The sequence below is a fragment of the Littorina saxatilis genome, linkage group LG5 (genome assembly GCF_037325665.1).
Source record: "Littorina saxatilis isolate snail1 linkage group LG5, US_GU_Lsax_2.0, whole genome shotgun sequence".
Lineage (NCBI taxonomy): Eukaryota > Metazoa > Mollusca > Gastropoda > Littorinimorpha > Littorinidae > Littorina > Littorina saxatilis.
This window is the reverse complement of record NC_090249.1, coordinates 596,267-620,022: the sequence shown is the minus strand read 5'-3', so window position 1 is coordinate 620,022 and position 23,756 is coordinate 596,267. Positions and strand designations below refer to the sequence as shown.

At 43.1% G+C, this 23,756-nt stretch overlaps 1 protein-coding gene across 1 annotated transcript in view; it reads right to left on the bottom strand.

Annotated features, from left to right (window-relative positions):
- Nucleotides 1-23,756, bottom strand: part of LOC138966010 (CD5 antigen-like) — a 54,614-nt gene that overhangs the window by 2,446 nt on the left and 28,412 nt on the right. The window contains exons 4-11 of the mRNA XM_070338101.1: nt 20,115-20,259; nt 19,090-19,259; nt 13,313-13,484; nt 11,890-12,083; nt 7,603-7,693; nt 7,152-7,165; nt 2,645-2,801; nt 1-911 (exon numbers count right to left, since the gene is read on the bottom strand). The exon at nt 1-911 is cut by the window's left edge and continues 2,446 nt beyond it. Of these exons, the coding sequence (XP_070194202.1) occupies nt 782-911; nt 2,645-2,801; nt 7,152-7,165; nt 7,603-7,693; nt 11,890-12,083; nt 13,313-13,484; nt 19,090-19,259; nt 20,115-20,259 (1,073 nt within the window). The 3' untranslated portion in view covers nt 1-781. The remainder of the gene's footprint in view (nt 912-2,644; nt 2,802-7,151; nt 7,166-7,602; nt 7,694-11,889; nt 12,084-13,312; nt 13,485-19,089; nt 19,260-20,114; nt 20,260-23,756) is intronic.

Below are 23,756 nucleotides of genomic sequence, written 5' to 3'. Positions count from 1 at the left end.
ATACGACGAAAGTGTTTTTAAATTGATTTCGAAAGTTTAATTTTGATAATACTTTTTATATTTTTAATTTTCAGAGCTTGTTTTTAATCCAAATATAACATATTTATATGTATTTGGAATCAGCAAATGATGGAGAATAAGATAAACGTAAATTTGGATCGTTTTATTTTTATTTTTTATTTTTTTTTTTTACAATTTTCAGATGTTTAATGACCAAAGTCATTTAATTAATTTTTAAGCCACCACGCTGAAATGCAATACCGAAGTCCGGGCTTCGTCGAAGACTACTTGACTAAAATTTCAACCAATTTGGTTGAAAAATGAGAGCGTGACAGTGCCGCCTCAACTTTCACGAAAAGCCGGATATGACGTCATCAAAGACATTTATCGAAAAAAAGAAAAAAACGTTCGGGGATATCAATCCCAGAAACTCTCATGTAAAATTTCATAAAGATCGGTTTAGTAGTTTGGTCTGAATCGCTCTACACGCACGCACGCACGCACACACACACACACACACACACACACACATACACACACACACACACACACACACACACACACACACATACACCACGACCTTCGTCTCGATTCCCCCTCTTTAAAACATTTAGTCAAAACTTGACTAAATGTAAAAATGGTTACATTGGAAATTACACTTTAAAAATAGCCACACGAAACTTTAGGCTCGATTCGTGTTGAACATGGAGTAGCTTGGTGCATTGTTTGTTGAGCCTATTTGTGTCACTTTAGTCTGCAATAAAGTTTGTACGGAGAGATATTACAGACGGACACTGCTGTTCCCCTCAAAGGTGGGGTTGTCAACCACAGGGTATGTTGTCAGGCCAAGGGTGGTCGGAATCTCGCTATTTTTGTTTTTTCCATGTGTGTTCATGTCTGACGTCAGCTGCCTGGCAAACAAACGAAGAAGAATGAATTGGACATTGCGATAGGATGCCTTCGCTGGACAAATAGGACAATGGATTGGACATTGCGATAGGAGACCTTCGCTGGAAAAATAGGACAATGGATTGGACATTGCGATAGGATGCTTTCGCTGGAAAAATAGGACAATGGATTGGACATTGCGATACGAGGCCTTCGCTGGACAAATAGGACAATGGATTGGACATTGCGATAGGAGGCCTTCGCTGGACAAATAGGACAATGGATTGGACATTGCGATACGAGGCCTTCGCTGGACAAATAGGACAATGGATTGGACATTGCGATAGGAGGCCTTCGCTGGACAAATAGGACAATGGATTGGACATTGCGATAGGAGGCCTTCGCTGGAAAAATAGGACAATGGATTGGACATTGCGATAGGATGCCTTCGCTGGAAAAATAGGACAATGGATTGGACATTGCGATAGGATGCCTTCGCTGGAAAAATAGGACAATGGATTGGACATTGCGATAGGATGCCTTCGCTGGAAAAATAGGACAATGGATTGGACATTGCGATAGGAGGCCTTCGCTGGAAAAATAGGACAATGGATTGGACATTGCGATAGGATGCCTTCGCTGGAAAAATAGGACAATGGATTGGACATTGCGATAGGATGCCTTCGCTGGAAAAATAGGACAATGGATTGGACATTACGATAGGATGCCTTTGCTGGACAAATAAGACAATGGATTGGACATTACGACAGGATGCATTTGCTGGACAAATAAGACAATGGATTGGACATTACGATAGGATGCCTTTGCTGGACAAATAGGACGATGGACTGAATATTACGATAGGATGCCTTTGCTGGACAAATAGGGCAATGGATTGGACATTACGATAGGATACCTTCGCTGGACATAAATTGGATATTACGATAGGATGCCTTTGCTGGACAAATAGGACGATAGATTGGATATTACAATAGGATACCTTTGCTGGACAAGTAGGACGATGGATTGGATATTACGACAGGATGCATTTGCTGAACAAATAGGACGATGGACTGAATATTACGATAGGATGCCTTTGCTGGACAAATAGGACAATGGATTGGACATGACGATAGGATGCCTTCGCTGGAGAAATAGGACAATGGATTGGACATTACGATAGGATGCCTTTGCAGGACAAATAGGACAATGGATTGGACATTACGATAGGATGCCTTCGCTGGACAAATAGGACAATGGATTGGACATTACGATAGGATGCCTTTGCAGGACAAACAGGACAATGGATTGGACATTGCGATATGATGCCTTTGCTGGACAAATAGGACGATGGATTGGCGTTACGATAGGATGCCTTCGCAGGACAAAATTTAATAGTACAAATCCAATTCACGAGAGACACGGACAAGGAATGAAAGCATGACAGTTTTATACAAGCATAAACAGACAAAACCCATCTCCAGCAGACATTTGGACCCAGATTGTTTCTCTCTGTATTTGCTTGTCTACATTCTTTATTTGTTCACATGCCTCTTTTTTCCATGAGGGATAGTGTGTGTGTGTGTGTGTGTGTGTGTGTGTGTGCGTGTGTGCGTGCGTGTGTGTGAATGTGTGTGTGTGTGAATGTGTGTGTGTGTGAATGTGTGTGTGTGAGCGCGCGCGTGTGTGTGTGCGTGCGTGCGTGCGGGCGTGTGTGAGTGTGTGTGTGTGTACGCGCACGCGCGCCAACACTTACCTGTTGTCGTCGAAGTTATTGCTTCCAGAAGCATTACTGCGCTCGGTATGACGACGACGACGACTACAACGCCACCATAACGCCAGCGCCAGCACCACCACGACAGCAGCAGGAACGCTGATATACACTGCCAGCAGACTAGTAGAACCACCTCCTTCTGCAATGATTTCATGGACAAGACAGATGATCATGACAAGAGAGATGATATGACACAACTGATGATCATGACAAGACTAATGATCATGACAAGACCAATGATCATGACAAGACTGATGATCATGACAAGACTGATGATCATGACAAGACTTATGATCATGACACGACACATGATCATGACAAGAGAGATGATATGACACAACTGATGATCATGACAAGACTGATGATCATGACACGACTGATGATCATGACAAGACTGATTAACATAACAAGACAGATGATCATGACAAGAGAGATGATATGACACAACTGATGATATGACACAACTGATGATCATGACAAGACTGATGATCATGACAAGACTGATGATAATGACAAGACTAATGATCATGACAAGACTGATGATAATGACAAGAGATGATATGACACAACTGATGATCATGACAAGACTGATGATCATGACACGACTGATGATCATGACAAGACTGATGATCATGACACGACAGATGATCATGACAAGAGAGATGATATGACACAACTGATGATCATGACAAGACTGATGATCATGACACGACTGATGATCATGACAAGACTGATGATCATGACACGACAGATGATCATGACAAGACAGATGATCATGACAAGAGAGATGATATGACACAACTGATGATCATGACAAGACTAATGATCATGACAAGACTGATGATCATGACACAACTGATGATCATGACAAGACTGATGATCATGACAAGACTGATGATCATGACACGACTGATTAACATAACAAGACAGATGATCATGACACGACTGATTAACATAACAAGACAGATGATCATGACACGACTGATTAACATAACATGACAGATGATCATGACACGACTGATTAACATAACAAGACAGATGATCATGACACGACAGATTAACATAACAAGACAGATGATCACAAGACTGATTAACATAACAAGACAGATGATCACGACAAGACTGATTAACATAACAAGACAGATGATCACAAGACTGATTAACATAACAAGACAGATGATCACGACAAGACTGATTAACATAACAAGACTGATGATCACGACAAGACTGATTAACATAACAAGACAGATGATCATGACACGACTGATTAACATAAAATGACAGATGATCATGACACGACTGATTAACATAACATGACAGATGATCACAAGACCTATTAACATAACAAGACAGATGATCACGACAAGACTGATTAACATAACAAGACTGATGATCATGACACGACTGATGATCATGACACGACTGATTAACATAACAAGACAGATGATCATGACACGACTGATTAACATAACAAAACAGATGATCATGACAAGACTGATGATCATGACAAGACTGATGATCATGACACGACTGATTAACATAACAAGACTGATGATCATGACACGACTGATTAACATAACAAGACAGATGATCACGACAAGACTGATGATCATGACAAGACTGATGATCATGACACGACTGATTAACATAACAAGACAGATGATCATGACAAGACTGATGATCATGACAAGACTGATGATCATGACAAGACTGATGATCATGACACGACTGATGATCATGGACAGACAGATGATCATGAGAAGACTGATGATCATGACAAGACTGATGATCATGACAAGACTGATGATCATGACACGACTGATTAACATAACAAGACTGATGATCATGACACGACTGATTAACATAACAAGACAGATGATCATGACAAGACTGATGATCATGACACGACTGATGATCATGACAAGACTGATGATCATGACACGACTGATTAACATAACAAGACAGATGATCATGACAAGAGAGATGATATGACACAACTGATTAACATAACAAGACAGATGATCATGACAAGACTGATGATCATGACAAGACTGATGATCATGACAAGACTGATGATCATGACAAGACTGATTAACATAACAAGACAGATGATCATGACAAGAGAGATGATATGACACAACTGATGATCATGACAAGACTGATGATCATGACAAGACTGATGATCATGACAAGACTGATGATCATGACACGACTGATTAACATAACAAGACAGATGATCATGACAAGACTGATGATCATGACAAGACTGATGATCATGACACGACTGATTAACATAACAAGACAGATGATCATGACAAGACTGATGATCATGACAAGACTGATGATCATGACACGACAGATGATCACGACAAGAATGATAATCATGGACAGACATGTTTTTCAATGTTTCGATAAATGTCTCTGATGACGTCATATCCGGATTTTAGTGGTAGTTAAGGCGGCACTGTCACACTCTCATTTTTCAACCAAATTGGTTGAGATTTGGGTCAAGCAATCTTTGACTCAGTCTTGTCTTTGGGATTGCAATTCAGCTCGGAAGCTTAACACTTAGTTTATTAGTTTGCACATTAAAGTTGTCATTAAAAATTAATTTTTACTTGCAGATTCAACAATCATTGCGTTGTATTCCCCATTTTCTCTTGAATTCAAAAATATATAGATATTTTATATTTACTTTAAAATCGCGCTCAGAATTACAGAAAATAGATTGAGTATGATGTTTGCATGCTTCGCAGATACGAGCTTGACACGTCTCGGTCCTCGGGTATGATTAGCCGAGACTTTTTAAATGTAGTCTCGCCGATGACTGGTTGGCTCACGAATTGGCTCACGAAGTGTAGCCTATGCGATCGTAACTTTGTCTGTCTGTGCGTTTGTGCGTGTGTGTGTGCGTGTGTGTGTGTGTGTGTTTGTGCGTGTGTATGTCTGTGGTAGAAACTTTAACATTTCCGAGTCTATGTGTGAGTGGTTATCCAAGACTATGGATAAAGCTCGCATAAGATTACGTCACGGTCAAAAGTGTTTGACGTCAATTCCCTGTAAGTAGGCTACATGCAGACAGACAGATCTAGATCTAGTGTCTCTCTTTCTTGCACAGTGTCACCTAAGCTTACTGTGTGTGTGGGTGTGTATGTGTGACGGAGTGATTGATTTCTTACGTGAGCCTTGAAGGCTTCGCCTCTTGTTTTATTTTTGGAGTTGATCGTTTTCTTTGAAGGGTACAGATTGATTAAATGTTTTTATATCGCTTCACTCGACTTGTTTAATCTTATCTCTCCTTCACTCGACTTGTTTAATCTTATCTCTCCTTCACTCGACTTGTTTAATCTTATCTCTCCTTCACTCGACTTGTTTAATCTTATCTCTCCTTCACTCGACTTGTTTAATCTTATCTCTCCTTCACTCGACTTGTTTAATCTTATCTCTCCTTCACTCGACTTGTTTAATCTTATCTCTCCTTCACTCGACTTGTTTAATCTTATCTCTCCTTCGAAAAAAAAATCCTTTGACAAAATCATTAGGAATATATGCATTACAACAAGAAGGGCAAAGCCCATACGACTCACATGCTTGACATGACCTTGAATAACTAAACATAGCAATGACATCATACACTAAGAACTGCTTTACACATTTTTCCTACCAAAATACAATGTGACCTTGACCTTGCATCCAAGGTCATGCAACACAAAGCTGTTAATTCAAGACATAGGAAGTACAATGGTGCTTATTGGCTCTTTCTACCATGAGATATGGTCACTTTTAGTGGTTCACTACCTTATTTTGGTCACATTTCATAAGGGTCAAAGTGACCTTGACCTTGATCATATGTGACCAAATGTGTCTCATGATGAAAGCATAACATGTGCCCCTCATAATTTTTAAGTTTGAAACAGTTATCTTCCATAGTTCAGGGTCAAGGTCACTTCAAAATATGTATACAATCCAACTTTGAAGAGCTCCTGTGACCTTGACCTTGAAGCAAGGTAAACCAAACTGGTATCAAAAGATGGGGCTTACTTTGCCCTATATATCATATATAGGTGAGGTATTCAATCTCAAAAACTTCAGAGAAAATGGGACAAATGTGAAAAATAGCTGTTTTTTAGACAATATTTATGGCCCCTGCGACCTTGACCTTGGAGCAAGGTCAAGATGCTATGTATGTTTTTTGGGGCCTTGTCATCATACACCATCTTGCCAAATTTGGTACTGATAGACTGAATAGTGTCCAAGAAATATCCAACGTTAAAGTTTTCCGGCCGGACGGACGGACGGACGACTCGGGTGAGTACATAGACTCACTTTTGCTTCGCATGTGAGTCAAAAAAGGCAGCTAAATTATAACTGATGAACGCGCGCCCAGAAACGCATGCATTTCAAAAGCTGACCGTCACAAGTCAAACGCGTATTATAAAGTGAAGATTTCTTTTGACAATGGATAGATTAAATCTCAAATCATACTCACCAGTAGGCTTGCTTCTGAAAACGTGCACACACTTACATTACAAGACCCGCTCACCAAGACACACGCGCAAACACACCCACACGCACGCACATACAGACACTCACACGCACGTACGCACGCACACACGCAAGAACGCATGCACACACACACACATCCGCAAACACAGACTCACACGCACATTCGCACGCACATACGCAAGAACGCATGCACACACACACATCCGCACACATAGATACACACACATGCTGCATTGAACCAACTGATATCAGTAATCATTTGTCTTTTTACACAATACAGTGAAGGAGGATGTATACATTTATTGCTCTTCTTTCTTTCCTGAAAGTTTCTTTTGGGCACTCTCCATTCCCAAGTTTATTATTTTGAACAAATAGCCCCTACCCCGTCCCGTTTCAAATAATTGAAAAGAAAAAATAACTCGTTTTCTTCTCACCGGCAGACAGCTTGTCCATCTATGACGTCACACAACTGCGAGGAACCGTCACAGGCGGCCAGTGCTTGCACGACGTCACAAGGATCAGTTACTGTTAAAAAGATGAACGAGTTACCGTCTGTATGATGCAGCACCCCTGACACACACACAAGACATGCGATGTTAAGCAGCTAAGGTAATCCTCCGAAAGAAGCGCAGGGATCATGCTACGCGAATCATCTCCACTGGCTTCCAGGGCAACAGAGAATACAGTACAAGCTGGGCACTCTCGCTTTCAACTACTTTCATGGCACCCTCCCTCCTTACTTGTCATCAACACTGACAAAGCACTCTCCAACTACTTTCATGGCACCCTCCCTCCTTACTTGTCATCAACACTGACACAGTACTCTCGCTGTCAACTACTTTCATGGCACCCTCCCTCCTTACTTGTCATCAACACTGACAAAGCACTCTCGCTTTCAACTACTTTCATGGCACCCTCCCTCCTTACTTGTCATCAACACTGACACAGTACTCTCGCTTTCAACTACTTTCATGGCACCCTCCCTCCTTACTTGTCATCAACACTGACAAAGCACTCTCGCTTTCAACTACTTTCATGGCACCCTCCCTCCTTACTTGTCATCAACACTGACAAAGCACTCTCGCTTTCAGCTACTTTCATGGCACCCTCCCCCCTTACTTGTCATCAACACTGACAAAGTACTCTCGCTTTCAACTACTTTCATGGCACCCTCCCTCCTTACTTGTCATCAACACTGACACAGTACTCTCGCTTTCAACTACTTTCATGGCCCCCTCCCTCCTTACTTGTCATCAACACTGACACAGTACTCTCGCTTTCAACTACTTTCATGGCCCCCTCCCTCCTTACTTGTCATCAACACTGACAAAGTACTCTCGCTTTCAACTACTTTCATGGCCCCCTCCCTCCTTACTTGTCATCAACACTGACACAGTACTCTCGCTGTCAACTACTTTCATGGCCCCCTCCCTCCTTACTTGTCATCAACACTGACAAAGTACTCTCGCTGTCAACTACTTTCATGGCCCCCTCCCTCCTTACTTGTCATCAACACTGACAAAGTACTCTCGCTGTCAACTACTTTCATGGCCCCCTCCCTCCTTACTTGTCATCAACACTGACAAAGTACTCTCGCTGTCAACTACTTTCATGGCACCCTCCCTCCTTACTTGTCATCAACACTGACAAAGTACTCTCGCTTTCAACTACTTTCATGGCCCCCTCCCTCCTTACTTGTCATCAACACTGACAAAGTACTCTCGCTGTCAACTACTTTCATGGCCCCCTCCCTCCTTACTTGTCATCAACACTGACAAAGTACTCTCGCTTTCAACTACTTTCATGGCCCCCTCCCTCCTTACTTGTCATCAACACTGACAAAGTACTCTCGCTTTCAACTACTTTCATGGCACCCTCCCTCCTTACTTGTCATCAACACTGACAAAGTACTCTCGCTTTCAACTACTTTCATGGCACCCTCCCTCCTTACTTGTCATCAACACTGACACAGTACTCTCGCTGTCAACTACTTTCATGGCCCCCTCCCTCCTTACTTGTCATCAACACTGACAAAGTACTCTCGCTTTCAACTACTTTCATGGCACCCTCCCTCCTTACTTGTCATCAACACTGACACAGTACTCTCGCTTTCAACTACTTTCATGGCCCCCTCCCTCCTTACTTGTCATCAACACTGACAAAGTACTCTCGCTTTCAACTACTTTCATGGCACCCTCCCTCCTTACTTGTCATCAACACTGACACAGTACTCTCGCTTTCAACTACTTTCATGGCCCCCTCCCTCCTTACTTGTCATCAACACTGACAAAGTACTCTCGCTTTCAACTACTTTCATGGCACCCTCCCTCCTTACTTGTCATCAACACTGACACAGTACTCTCGCTTTCAACTACTTTCATGGCCCCCTCCCTCCTTACTTGTCATCAACACTGACACAGTACTCTCGCTTTCAACTACTTTCATGGCCCCCTCCCTCCTTACTTGTCATCAACACTGACAAAGTACTCTCGCTGTCAACTACTTTCATGGCCCCCTCCCTCCTTACTTGTCATCAACACTGACAAAGTACTCTCGCTGTCAACTACTTTCATGGCCCCCTCCCTCCTTACTTGTCATCAACACTGACAAAGTACTCTCGCTGTCAACTACTTTCATGGCACCCTCCCTCCTTACTTGTCATCAACACTGACAAAGTACTCTCGCTTTCAACTACTTTCATGGCCCCCTCCCTCCTTACTTGTCATCAACACTGACAAAGTACTCTCGCTGTCAACTACTTTCATGGCCCCCTCCCTCCTTACTTGTCATCAACACTGACAAAGCACTCTCGCTTTCAACTACTTTCATGGCACCCTCCCTCCTTACTTGTCATCAACACTGACACAGTACTCTCGCTTTCAACTACTTTCATGGCACCCTCCCTCCTTACTTGTCATCAACACTGACAAAGTACTCTCGCTGTCAACTACTTTCATGGCACCCTCCCTCCTTACTTGTCATCAACACTGACAAAGTACTCTCGCTTTCAACTACTTTCATGGCCCCCTCCCTCCTTACTTGTCATCAACACTGACAAAGTACTCTCGCTTTCAACTACTTTTATGGCACCCTCCCTCCTTACTTGTCATCAACACTGACAAAGTACTCTCGCTTTCAACTACTTTCATGGCACCCTCCCTCCTTACTTGTCATCAACACTGACAAAGTACTCTCGCTTTCAGCTACTTTCATGGCACCCTCCCTCCTTACTTGTCATCAGAACTGACAAAGTACTCTCGCTTTCAACTACTTTCATGGCACCCTCCCTCCTTACTTGTCATCAACACTGACACAGTACTCTCGCTTTCAACTACTTTCATGGCCCCCTCCCTCCTTACTTGTCATCAACACTGACAAAGTACTCTCGCTGTCAACTACTTTCATGGCCCCCTCCCTCCTTACTTGTCATCAACACTGACAAAGTACTCTCGCTGTCAACTACTTTCATGGCACCCTCCCTCCTTACTTGTCATCAACACTGACAAAGTACTCTCGCTGTCAACTACTTTCATGGCCCCCTCCCTCCTTACTTGTCATCAACACTGACAAAGTACTCTCGCTTTCAACTACTTTTATGGCCCCCTCCCTCCTTACTTGTCATCAACACTGACAAAGTACTCTCGCTGTCAACTACTTTCATATCCGGCTTTTTGTAAAAGTTGAGGCGGCACTGTCACACCCTCATTTTTCAATAAAATTGATTGAAATTTTGGCCAAGCAATCTTCGACGAAGGCCGGACTTTGGTATTGCATTTCAGCTTGGAGGTTTAAAAATTAATTAATGACTTTAGTCATTAAAAATCGGAAAATTGTAATTAAAATTATTTTTTTTATAACATGATCTAAAATTACGTTTATCTTATTTTTTTTAATCATTTTCTGATTCCAAAAACATATAAATATGTTATATTCGGATTAAAAACCAGCTCTGAAAAATAAAAAAATAAAAATTACGATTAAAATTTAAAATTAAATTTCCGAAATCGATTTAAAAACAATTTCATCTTATTCCCTGTCGGTTCCTGATTCCAAAAACATATAGATATAATATGTTTGGATTAAAAACACGCTCAGAAAGTTAAAACGAAGAGAGGTACAGAAAAGCGTGCTATGCAGCTCAGCGCAACCACTACCGCGCTAAACAGGCTCGTTAATTTCACTGCGTTTTGCAAGAGCGGCGGACTACGGTCATTGTGAAAAAATGCAGTGCGTTAACGTTCAGTTTCATTCTGTGAGTAATTTGGTTTAAACAAGTTTATTCAATAAATTCCATTGGTACTATTACCGCATACATGAAATAAGGAACATGGAGCACAACAAGCTAGGCTTATAAGCGTACTCTTAAAAGCAAATGAAATTTGGCGGACGATTTTAATATAACAAATTTGAAATAATGTCAAAATAATAATGGTAAATTATGGTAGACAAACATGTAACAATAAAAGGAGAAAAAAAACCCAATGTAATTTCGCCTTACGCGACTTGTTAAACCTTCTGGAGGATCATATGTATCTAGTTGTTGTTTATAAAATGTTAACTGTTAATGCTTGTATTTTTACAAAACTTGACTAAATGTAAAAACACCCAATAGACGAACAAAATCTCTCTCCCTCATTCTTTCTTTCTGTCTTTCTTTCTTTCTGTCTTTCTTTCTTTCTGTCTTTCTGTTTTTCTTTCTGTCTTTCTGTCGTTCTCTTTACCTGGGGGGAAGCAGCGCAAAGCAACGTCTGCCGAGTGCAAACCATGAGCGAAGGCATGAGGGTACGGTTTGCCCAAACCCCAATACGGACAGTCCAACAAACTGCTCTCGGTGCCTCGACAGTCTACTCTCTCTATCAATATCATACCAGACACGGCAGGGAACGTATTGGTAGGCAGTTTTTCCCCCCTCGATCTGAAAACGATCAGGACAACTCACAGCTAGGTATCGCATAGAAAAAAAAATCAATTGTGCCTGAAAACGTTGGGGGAAACAAAGGAAAGTGATAGAGGAAACGGAAAGAAATTGTGCCCCTTTTACCTGAAAACATAGCAAATACAAATGAAGACATGAGGAAAATAGAAAGAAATGTAATCCGTTTGTTCCAAAAACCAGACGCTTATTTTGCGCAATATTCAAGTTGTTGTTGACATGAGTTTAGCGCATGCATGGCTTTGGAGAAGCTGGCACTCTGTGATTTTACAAAAGGCAACCTTCCATATAACGGCTGGCAATCCGTACCAATAATGGTTTTAGCTTAATTAATCACCATTGGTTCAAATTTTGTTCGGCTTCAAAATAATTCATCATTTAAATAAAGACGGCAGGAGTTTTAAATGGCACAGCCCTTTTTGCACCAAAGTCAAATCGGACAAAAGCCAAATGCAGTCTTGCAAGAATATGGCTACTACATGTAGTTTTGAATTGTAAGCTCAATATAAATGTTGTAAATGTAAATGGCACAGATATTCTACATTAAATGTTGTCAATGTAAATGGCACAGATACTCTACATCAAATGTTGTCAATGTAAATGGCACAGATACTCTACATTAAATGTCGTAGAATAGGTAAAGAAAGACTACTCTGTAAGATTGGACACTTCTGCCCAGTTACGTTGCTTGTTAACGTGATGAACGTTACTACGGAGCCGTGTCATAGATGGCGCTCCCGTCTGTTTGCGAGGCGGTGCTTCGTGACTACTTTCTGCTTCCAGGAACCGATAGATGCAGCGCCCCGAAGAGCATGCTCGCACTTTGATTTAACTGATTGCTGTACTTGAAGTGCGAGCCAATTGCGCGGCGTACAGGTAAACACAAAGAACGCTTACCCCGGCCCAAAGAGATGCGTACAGGTAAACACCAAGAACGCTTACACCGGCCCAAACAGATGCGTACAGTTGCACAAAAAGAACGCTTACCTCGGCCCAAAGAGATGCGTACAGTTGCACAAAAAGAACGCTTACCCCGGACCAAACAGATGCGTAAAGTTGCACAAATAGAACGCTTACCCCGGACCAAACAGATGCGTAAAGTTGCACAAATAGAACGCTTATTCCGGCCAAAGGAGATGCGTACAGTTGCACAAAAAGAACGCTTACCCAGCCCAAACAGATGCGCACATTTGCACAAAAAGAATGCTTACCCCGGCCCCAGGAGATGCGTGCAAGCCACGTGTGTGTTTCTGTCCGTCCAGTCGTCATTAGATGACACCGTGCCCCAAAATCCGTGACTGTAGATCTGCAAGACGCCCTCCCTGCTCGTACCGTGGAAAGTGGACCCTCCCACCAGGCGAATATCAGGTCGTACTGCTTTTCCTGGAGGTTATAGATAAGAAATCAACGAATAGCATAATGCTGAGATTTTGAGCTTTTTGCTCAAGTGCTTTTGTTCCACAAAAACACCTTTCTTTCTAAACTGAGGAAAGAGGGCATAAATAGGTTACACGCCTCCTCTCAGCGAATATTAAAAACTAAAATGGTCTTAGTTCGCGGTAATAGAATAAACCTAGGAATCAAAAAGTTATAGGAACGTTTAACATACGACAAAACAAAACGTTACAATTACAAACAATGTTTTGTAATAAATAAACACTCCAATAATTTACCATTCGATCTTAACAATAGCAGTTCATCTGTCTATAACATTGATGCTCACAATTGTTATGATCCGCTAACTTTGACCATAATTACACATTATCATTAACATGCTTCCATTTGAAACTTCGAGGTCTTCCTCGGGGATTGACGCCCGACCAAAGGTAATTGAAGCCCGACGGAGCGAAGCGACGGAGGGCTTCAATTAGACTTTGGGAGGGCGTCAATCCCCGATGAAGACCGAGAAGTTTCAAATGGAAGCGTGTTAATGTTATTGTAATTCAATCTGACGACGATCTCTTTCCTACTTTCATGCGATGGTAAACAGACAGAATTGGTTCTGTTCTGTTCACACACTACTTTCAGTCCACCTACCTGCAAGGGTCAAGTCCCAAGAAATATGTCTCTGTATTCCTATCGTATCACTCTCCTCCTGTTTTGTTTTCTTTCACATACATTTTCCCTTCTTTTTTGACGGGTTTCTGGACAGCAAACTCAAAACAAATTCTTTTCATCACAAAAGCGATCTTTGGAATTGACTGACGTAGTCCGAAAGAATTCATGCATCAACTTACGTCACGTATTCGGCGTCATCACTTCGCATACCTTATGGTCTCGGTATTTCGTTGGTACTTCATATTTCCTACTTGTAAAATGACCCTCAAAGCTAACCGAGACTAGTTGAGGTTGTATCAATGCGCCTCGCCAGCAGCTTTTTTAGCGAGTGGTTATCGACAATTAATGACCGGTAATTTTTTAATGAGTTGGGGCATTCTGACCAATCACAGGATCTGTTTCATTAAAACGCCAACTCGATTGAATTACAATGTTTAATAAACACCGAGACTCAACGTGCAGCCTTTACATCCTGTGTCAACACCCATTTCTCACCTTTACATCCAGTGTCAACACCCATTTCTCACCTTTACATCCTGTGTCAACACCCATTTCTCACCTTTACATCCAGTGTCAACACCCATTTCTCACCTTTACATCCAGTGTCAACACCCATTTCTCATCTTTACATCCAGTGTCAACACCCATTTCTCACCTTTACATCCAGTGTCAACACCCATTTCTCACCTTTACATCCTGTGTCAACACCCATTTCTCACCTTTACATCCAGTGTCAACACCCATTTCTCACCTTTACATCCTGTGTCAACACCCATTTCTCACCTTTACACCCAGTGTCAACACCCATTTCTCACCTTTACATCCAGTGTCAACACCCATTTCTCACCTTTACATCCAGTGTCAACACCCATTTCTCACCTTTACATCCTGTGTCAACACCCATTTCTCACCTCTACATCCAGTGTCAACACCTATTTCTCACCTCTACATCCTGTGTCAACACCCATTTCTCACCTTTACATCCTGTGTCAACTCCCATTTCTCACCTTTACATCCTGTGTCAACTCCCATTTCTCACCTTTACATCCTGTGTCAACACCCATTTCTCACCTTTACATCCTGTGTCAACACCCATTTCTCACCTCTACAGCCTGTGTCAACACCCATTTCTCACCTTTACATCCTGTGTCAACACCCATTTATCACCTTTACATCCTGTGTCAACACCCATTTCTCACCTTTACATCCTGTGTCAACTCCCATTTCTCACCTTTACATCCTGTGTCAACACCCATTTCTCACCTTTACATCCTGTGTCAACACCCGGCCATTTCTCACCTCTACATCCTGTGTCAACACACATTTCTCACCTTTACATTCAGTGTCAACACCCATTTCTCACCTCTACATCCAGTGTCAACACCCATTTCTCACCTTTACATCCAGTGTCAACACCCATTTCTCACCTCTACATCCTGTGTCAACACCCATTTCTCACCTTTACATCCTGTGTCAACACCCATTTCTGACCTTTACATCCAGTGTCAACACCCATTTCTCACCTTTACATCCTGTGTCAACACCCATTTCTCACCTTTACATCATGTGTCAACACCCATTTCTCACCTCTACATCCAGTGTCAACACCCATTTCTCACCTCTACATCCAGTGTCAACACCCATTTCTCACCTCTACATCCAGTGTCAACACACATTTCTCACCTCTACATCCTGTGTCAACACCCATTTCTCACCTTTACATCCTGTGTCAACACCCATTTCTCACCTTTACATCCAGTGTCAACACCCATTTCTCACCTTTACATTCTGTGTCAACACCCATTTCTCACCTTTACATCATGTGTCAACACCCATTTCTCACCTTTACATCCTGTGTCAACACCCATTTCTCACCTTTACATCCTGTGTCAATACCCATTTCTCACCTTTACATCCTGTGTCAACACCCATTTCTCGCCTTTACATCCTGTGTCAACACCCATTTCTCACCTTTACATCCTGTGTCAACACCCATTTCTCACCTCTCTATTCTTCTTCCTTCTCCTACTTCTCCTGCAAACTATAAATAGGCTAAAAACACGACAGCTGTAGACGACAGACTGTCACAAACATGTGAAGAGAGAGGATGGATACACCTCCCCTACAATAGGAAAGGGCACCACCTCCCACTCCCCCCGAGACCCATGGCCATGAGCCTGTTGCGTCGCTTGCGCACGGTCAGCAGCCGCATCTACTGGGACAAGGTAGTCTGTCAGTGTGGCAAGACTGGACACCTCACACACGTGTTTGAAGGTTGTGACACTCTCAAGGAAGAGATGTCTAGTCTCATCCGCTACAGAAGGGAGAATGCTCTCAGTCTGGGAGACTTTCTCCGCCCACACCCATCACTCGGAGAGAAACCGATGATGGTCTTGGTACGTCACCAATCGGTTGACCTCAACTGTTGCGAGCTGGTTCTAGTGTGCTTGCAGCAGACCCAGCACAGCACAGATCCACTTCTGGAATCTTAAGCTAAGTGTGTCCCAAGACACACATTTTGTAGTCCTGGCATCCTGAAAGGCAGAGGCCCCAACCTACAGGTTTGCTTCCATACCAAAAACGCCTCCAGACACGGGAACTTGGGAGCAGAGGCAACAGCTCCGCTTGAACCTCAGAAACCAAATGTGCCTCCAGACACACAGATCCCTTAGACGGCCGAGGCTGTGGCCTCTAAGGTTCTCTTGTACCAAACCGACTCCTGACTCTGCATCAGATTGCTTGCGCTGGCATCTGCTTACATAGACCCACATTAAGTCACCACCGAGTGGTAGACACAGACGACATTTGGTAGCACTGACTGCCAGCTTTACGGTAATGCGTACCCCTAGCGCGGCTCTGCTTGGGTGGGAATGTTCTGAGCAAAACACTATGTGTTACTCCATACCCCCGCCCTCCATGGAACTTCTTGACCCCAACCAATTGGGGGGGGGGGGGGGGGGAGTTTGCCCAGTCGGTAGAGGCGCTGGCTTTAAAACCGGTTGTTACTATCAGCGTGGGTTCGGCGCGGGATGTGTGTCCCAGAGTCAACTTTGTGCAGACTCTCCTAGGTGTCCGAACACCCCCGTGTGCACGCATGCGCACGATAAAGATCCCAGGGTCACAGCGAAAGCCTCAGGCCTTGGAAACACGAATACATGCATGCAAAAATATGAAGCTCGGGTGTCCGTTCGGCCAACAACCAATAAAGTAACCATTTCAGCACTGACCCAAGACGACCCAACCCGGTCTCTAGCCCATTTCAGGTCTCCTCTAGCAGCCGGCAGCCAGCTGTCTACACCCCCCCCCCCCCCCCCACGCATTTTTATTTTTTATTTTCATACAAAGCCGGGTTTTCCCGTGTAACATGCCCCTAATGGCTTTGCCGTGAGGGCGTAAAACTTACATTTTCTCTTTCTGACGACAGACTGACGCAAGCTTGTTCTTACCTGTGTCGCACCTGATTGCAGTGTCAAAGTCTCTCGACAAGCTTGCTCTTACCTATGTCACAGCTGACTGCAGTGTCAAAGTATCTCGACAAGCTTGCTCTTACCTATGTCAAAGCTGATTGCAATGTCAAAGTCTCTCGACAAGCTTGTTCTTACCTATGTCACAGCTGACTGCAGTGTCAAAGTATCCGGAAAAGCTTGCTCTTACCTATGTCAAAGCTGATTGCAATGTCAAAGTATCTCGACAAGCTTGCTCTTACCTATGTCACAGCTGATTGCAGTGTCAAAGTATCTCGACAAGCTTGTTCTTACCTATGTCACAGCTGATTGCAGTGTCAAAGTATCTAGACAAGCTTGTTCTTACCTGTGTCACAGCTGATTGCAGTTTCAAAGTATCTCGACAAGCTTGTTCTTACCTATGTCACAGCTGATTGCAGTGTCAAAGTCTCTCGACAAGCTTGTTCTTACCTATGTCACAGCTGATTGCAGTGTCAAAGTCTCTCGACAAGCTTGTTCTTACCTGTGTCACAGCTGATTGCAGTGTCAAAGTCTCTCGACAAGCTTGCTCTTACCTATGTCACAGCTGATCGCAATGTCAAAGTCTCTCGACAAGCTTGTTCTTACCTGTGTCACAGCTGATTGCAATGTCAAAGTCTCTCGACAAGCTTGTTCTTACCTGTGTCACAGCTGATTGCAATGTCAAAGTCTCTCGACAAGCTTGTTCTTACCTATGTCTCAGCTGATCGCAATGTCAAAGTCTCTCGACAAGCTTGTTCTTACCTGTGTCACAGCTGATCGCAATGTCAAAGTCTCTCGACAAGCTTGTTCTTACCTGTGTCACAGCTGATTGCAGTGTCAAAGTATCTCGACAAGCTTGTTCTTATCTGTGTCACAGCTGATTGCAGTGTCAAAGTATCTCGACAAGCTTGTTCTTACCTGTGTCACAGCTGATTGCAGTGTCAAAGTCTCTCGACAAGCTTGTTCTTACCTGTGTCACAGCTGATGGCAATGTCAAAGTCTCTCGACAAACTTGTTCTTACCTATGTCACAGCTGATTGCAGTGTCAAAGTATCTCGACAAGCTTGTTCTTACCTGTGTCACAGCTGATTGCAGTGTCAAAGTCTCTCGACAAGCTTGTTCTTACCTATGTCTCAACGGTCTCGAATAGCAGCTAGCATCTGCTGAAGAGACATTAAACCCCAAAAACCAACCAAACCAACCAACCTATGTCTCAGCTGATCGCAATTTCAAAGTCTCTCGACAAGCTTGTTCTTACCTGTGTCACAGCTGATCGCAATGTCAAAGTCTCTCGACAAGCTTGTTCTTACCTGTGTCACAGCTGATTGCAGTGTCAAAGTCTCTCGACAAGCTTGTTCTTACCTGTGTCACAGCTGATTGCAGTGTCAAAGTATCTCGACAAGCTTGTTCTTACCTGTGTCACAGCTGATTGCAGTGTCAAAGTCTCTCGACAAGCTTGTTCTTACCTGTGTCACAGCTGATTGCAATGTCAAAGTCATTCGAAGATGCTGCTGGCGCCGGACCTTCCTGGCAGCGTGACAGATAGGCCTCGTCACCGGTACACCAAAACTCAAAAGGGTAAGGTGGCAGAGAACCTTCACCGAAGACATTTTTGTCGTGTAACAAAACTTTTGACCTGCAAATAGGTTAAATGGGTATCATGGTGTCGGTATACGAAACAGTGTATCATTGAGGGGTGAGAGGAATAGGGGTGTGCATGTGTGCTAGTGCATTCTTCTCTATCTCACTCTCTATCTCACTCTCTATCTCACTCTCTATCTCACTCTCTATTGTCCACCAATTGCACGATGAAGGGTTTAAATGTTAGATGGAGCAGTAACAGTGGTTGTAACTGTAATTGTTTATTAGATACCCCGTGAGCGTAAATGTGTACTTGTTGAAGATGCTCATGGTACATGATTTATTGTGAGTTGTGCATCTTGTTGAAGATGCTCATGGTACATGATTTATTGTGAGTTGTGCATCTTGTTGAAGATGCTCATGGTACATGATTTATTGTGAGTTGTGCATCTTGTTGAAGATGCTCATGGTACATGATTTATTGTGAGTTGTGCATCTATTTGCATGGTAGTAGTGCTTAATGTGTTGCTGTAAGTTTATTGTTGCGTTATTTTGTTAGAATGTATATGTATTTGATGTTTTAATAGTAGCCTATGTTTCTATTGATAACTAATACGTAAAGCGCGGAGAGCATAGTTTACTGTGGTTCGCGCTTTATAAGCTGTTATTATACTTATTCTTTAAGGTGAGTAAATGTATGAGCGAATGAAGTTCCTATTAATTCCCCAAACCCCAACCCCCACAACTGTGGTTTGTATATGGGCCAATGGCCACCACTACAATAAACCATCAAAAAGGCAAAGTCTAATATATCTCTGCATGTCAAATATTCAAACAATGACGAAAGTCGTGACTTCTTATGATTCAGGTAAGTGAAAAAAGCGTGACACAAGCGTGACACACAACTCACGTGGGAAAACCCAGTTGTCTGCAGACCACTGACGCTATAGGGTGATGTATGCTGGTAAAATATTGCGCTCTGTACCAGCGACGTCCTCTGAACACTTCCAGTCGTCCTGCGTTAGGCGCGCCTCCATCCACCAGACGAACTTTGCCTGAAAAAGAGGCGACGTTGTTAAAGAGACCTTTCTGGCAGTGCAATAGATTTGGCGACGACCGTGTTTGGAAATAACTCTGTCGGGTTTGTCAGGGTGGTGAGAGAGTGAATAGGGGAGACCGGGGCTAGTCCGCCCCCGGGGCACATCTGTCTTTGTCTGTTTATTCTTACGTTCGCCACCTTTTAGTCATTCACACCATGTGAGAGTGGTGTCCCTTCTTCCCGCCATATCCTGCATAAGTTCAAAGGTTGCGCGCCCATATATCGTGAGTACAGATCACAAAAAGTGTTTTTCTTCATTTTTGGTTCACGTAAGTGTAGCCTCTGCGATGCTAACTTTTGTCTGTCTGTGCGTGCGTGCGTGCGTGTGTGTGTGTGTGTGTGTGATAGAAACTTTAACATTTCCGAGTCTATGGATAAAGCTCGCATAAGAAGATTACGTCTCGGTCAAAAGTGTTTGACGTGTGTGATAGAAACTTTAACATTTGAAGACGTCACATTATGACGTAAGAGGGTTAGACGTCACGCGAAGGAATTACTGAAAGTCTCGGTCATTGTTATTGTGAGCGGGCCGAGACTAGTTGGCAGATCCAGTGTCTCGCTTTCTTGCACAGTTTCACCTATGCTTACTGTGTGACAGTGTGTGTGTGTGTGTGTGTGTGTGTGTGTGTGTGTGTGTGTGTGTGTGTGTGTGTGTATATGTGTGACGGAGTGATTGAGTTTGTGTTAATGTTTGTCGATTTCTTACGTGAGCCTTGAAGGCTTCGCCTCTTGTTTGTAACATGAATGCATTGGAGTTGATTTAGGTTTTGATCCATTACCTCTGAAAACAAATACTTAGTCTTGGTGTCGAGTGAAAGTGCGTTAATTAAGGTCGAGTTCTGTCGAAAGTTTTGCTTCTTCCTTCCCATGTTGTGCTCGCTATCTGGCACTAGAGTTGCCTGTCCGTGCGGGGGCAAGTCCGCCTATTTGTCATGGGGCATGTCCGCCGTGAGCAGTATGTACAACACATGTTCATGCGAACATAAAAACTGTCTGCACATTGATATCAGCTACACATTTGTCTTGATGTAAAATAAACAAGAGGCGAAGCACACACACACACACACACACACACACACACACACACACACACACACACACACACAGTAAGCATAGATGAAACTGTGCAAGAAAGCGAGACACTAGATCTGCCCCGTGGCGCAGTGGTTAGCGCATCGGACTGCGGGCCGGGAGATCGTGGTTCGAATCCCATAAGGGGAGCGTGGGTTTTTCGAGCTTCGGTCGGCTCCTACCCAGAGTGGAAGTGCTAAAGTTCCAATGGGAAGGCTGGGATCACACAGCCGAGTGTCATTCACTTCACGAATGCGATTGACTCAGAAAGCGCGAAAATAAAAAAATTAATTGTTTCGATTCTTGTGACCCTTCCTGCTCAGGGCTCTCGTGGTGACCTTGGTTCCAGTGTTCCTGCTCCAGCCATCCCTGAATATTCTGCTGCTAGCCTGGGATGCTCCGAGGGGGTCGACGGAAGGACGCAGTGGCGGTCGCTCTCTGAGGAGACGCTCACTCAGTCTGGCTCCGCGACTTAACAGTCAGTGTCGTAAGTAGAGGGCTTAGTAGGTAGCGGTGCCTGTGTCCCTTGCCAGGAACAGGACCAATACTGAACACCGTCGAAGTGACTCAGCAGCAGTGCAGTGTCATCTTCCGAGGGTAGCCTACCGCAGCGGCCTGACATCCTTCCCTGGAGTGTCTGTAAAATTAGTGAGGGTGCCCAGGTGTCTGACCAACACTGGGGGCTCATTGATTCGACAAAGTCTGGCGGCGGAACGAAGTTCAGGGGTGGATGTTGCAGTGAGTGCTGGGACGGGGCGGCGTGGGTGCATACTGGAAGAAGGAACAAGCGTAGAGACAAGCAAAAAGAAAATTAAATAAAATAAATAAATAAAAAAAAAAAATTTAAAAAAAAATAAAAAAGATCTGCCAACTAGTCTCGGCCCGCTCACAATAACAATGACCGAGACTTTCAGTAATTCCTTCGCGTGACGTCTAACCCTCTTACGTCATAATGTGACGTCTTCAAATGTTAAAGTTTCTATCACACACGTCAAACACTTTTGACCGAGACGTAATCTTCTTATGCGAGCTTTATCCATAGACTCGGAAATGTTAAAGTTTCTATCACACACACACACACACACACGCACGCACGCACGCACGCACAGACAGACAAAAGTTAGCATCGCATAGGCTACACTTACGTGAGCCAAAAACCAGTCTTCTAGTTCATCAAACTCGCCAGTTATGCTACCAAAAGTATAAAAGTAGCATAACTGGCGAGCCACTTTTGATGCTAGTTTTCATGCTACTTTTGATGCTAGTTTTCATGCCACTTTTGATGCAAGTTTTCAAGCCACTTTTGATGCTAGTTTTAATGCCACTTTTGATGCTAGTTTTCATAAAGTCGCAGCCCTGTACATATGTTTTTAACCGGCCAGTATAGGTCCTAGGGAGGACCCGGTTTGCTTTTCGCCAGTTGACTAGCCGCCGAATCCACAAGTAGTAGAGGGTGCCTCAGCTTCTCCACCACGACCCTCCTTGGTCTGACACTCACTCCTTTGCCATGATCAGTCGGATGCCACTTTTCACAATTTTATTCTAAAGTACCAACAAATCAAATCAATTCCCTTCCGGAATAGCAACGTTCCACGTTTCTTGAATACAAAAGCATTTCTGCCTCGGAATGAAAGAATAAATCTCTACAATCGTGTATCTCCTGCAAGGAATTGATTTTAAATCCTGTTCTTCCAGCATTTCCATTACGGAAAGTAAAAGTTTTTTTTTTTTGGTTTTGTTTTTTTGTTTGTTGCTCATCTTCACCCAGGCACACATCGTAGAGCTTCGGCTCTGATATCTTTGACCCAAATTGCTCTAAGCAGAGAGGTCGTTAAACTGTATTTTCGTCGTCAGCACGTGATAATAAAGATGAAGATGATGGTGATGACGATGATGATGATGATGACGATGATGATGATGATAATGATGAAGATGAGGCATGCAGAGCATACATATGTGGTTATTCATAAAATCAAATGCATACTATGCAGGTAATTATAAATACAAGCTGGTAGCAATCGAACATGTAGCAATAGTACAACAAAAATATGTTCAGAACATACAATGCACAGCATATCTTTGACGTAGTACTAAGTGTGGCAAATCATAAGGCGTTAAACTACTCAGACATAAAGTGTTTTTTAACACATTTTTTGGCTCACGTTTTCCGACCTCCTTTTGTTGGTTAACTTTTTAATTTTTTAATTATATAATTGTGTGTCTATGCGTCCCAAGGACAGATTGTAAGAAAAGGCGTAGCCTTAAATCTTAATCCTTGTTAAATAAAGTTCAATTCAATTCAATTCTCTCTCCTCTCTCTTTCTCTCTCTCTCCTCTCTCTCTCTCTCTCTCTCTCTCTCTCTCTCTCTCTCTCTCTCTCTC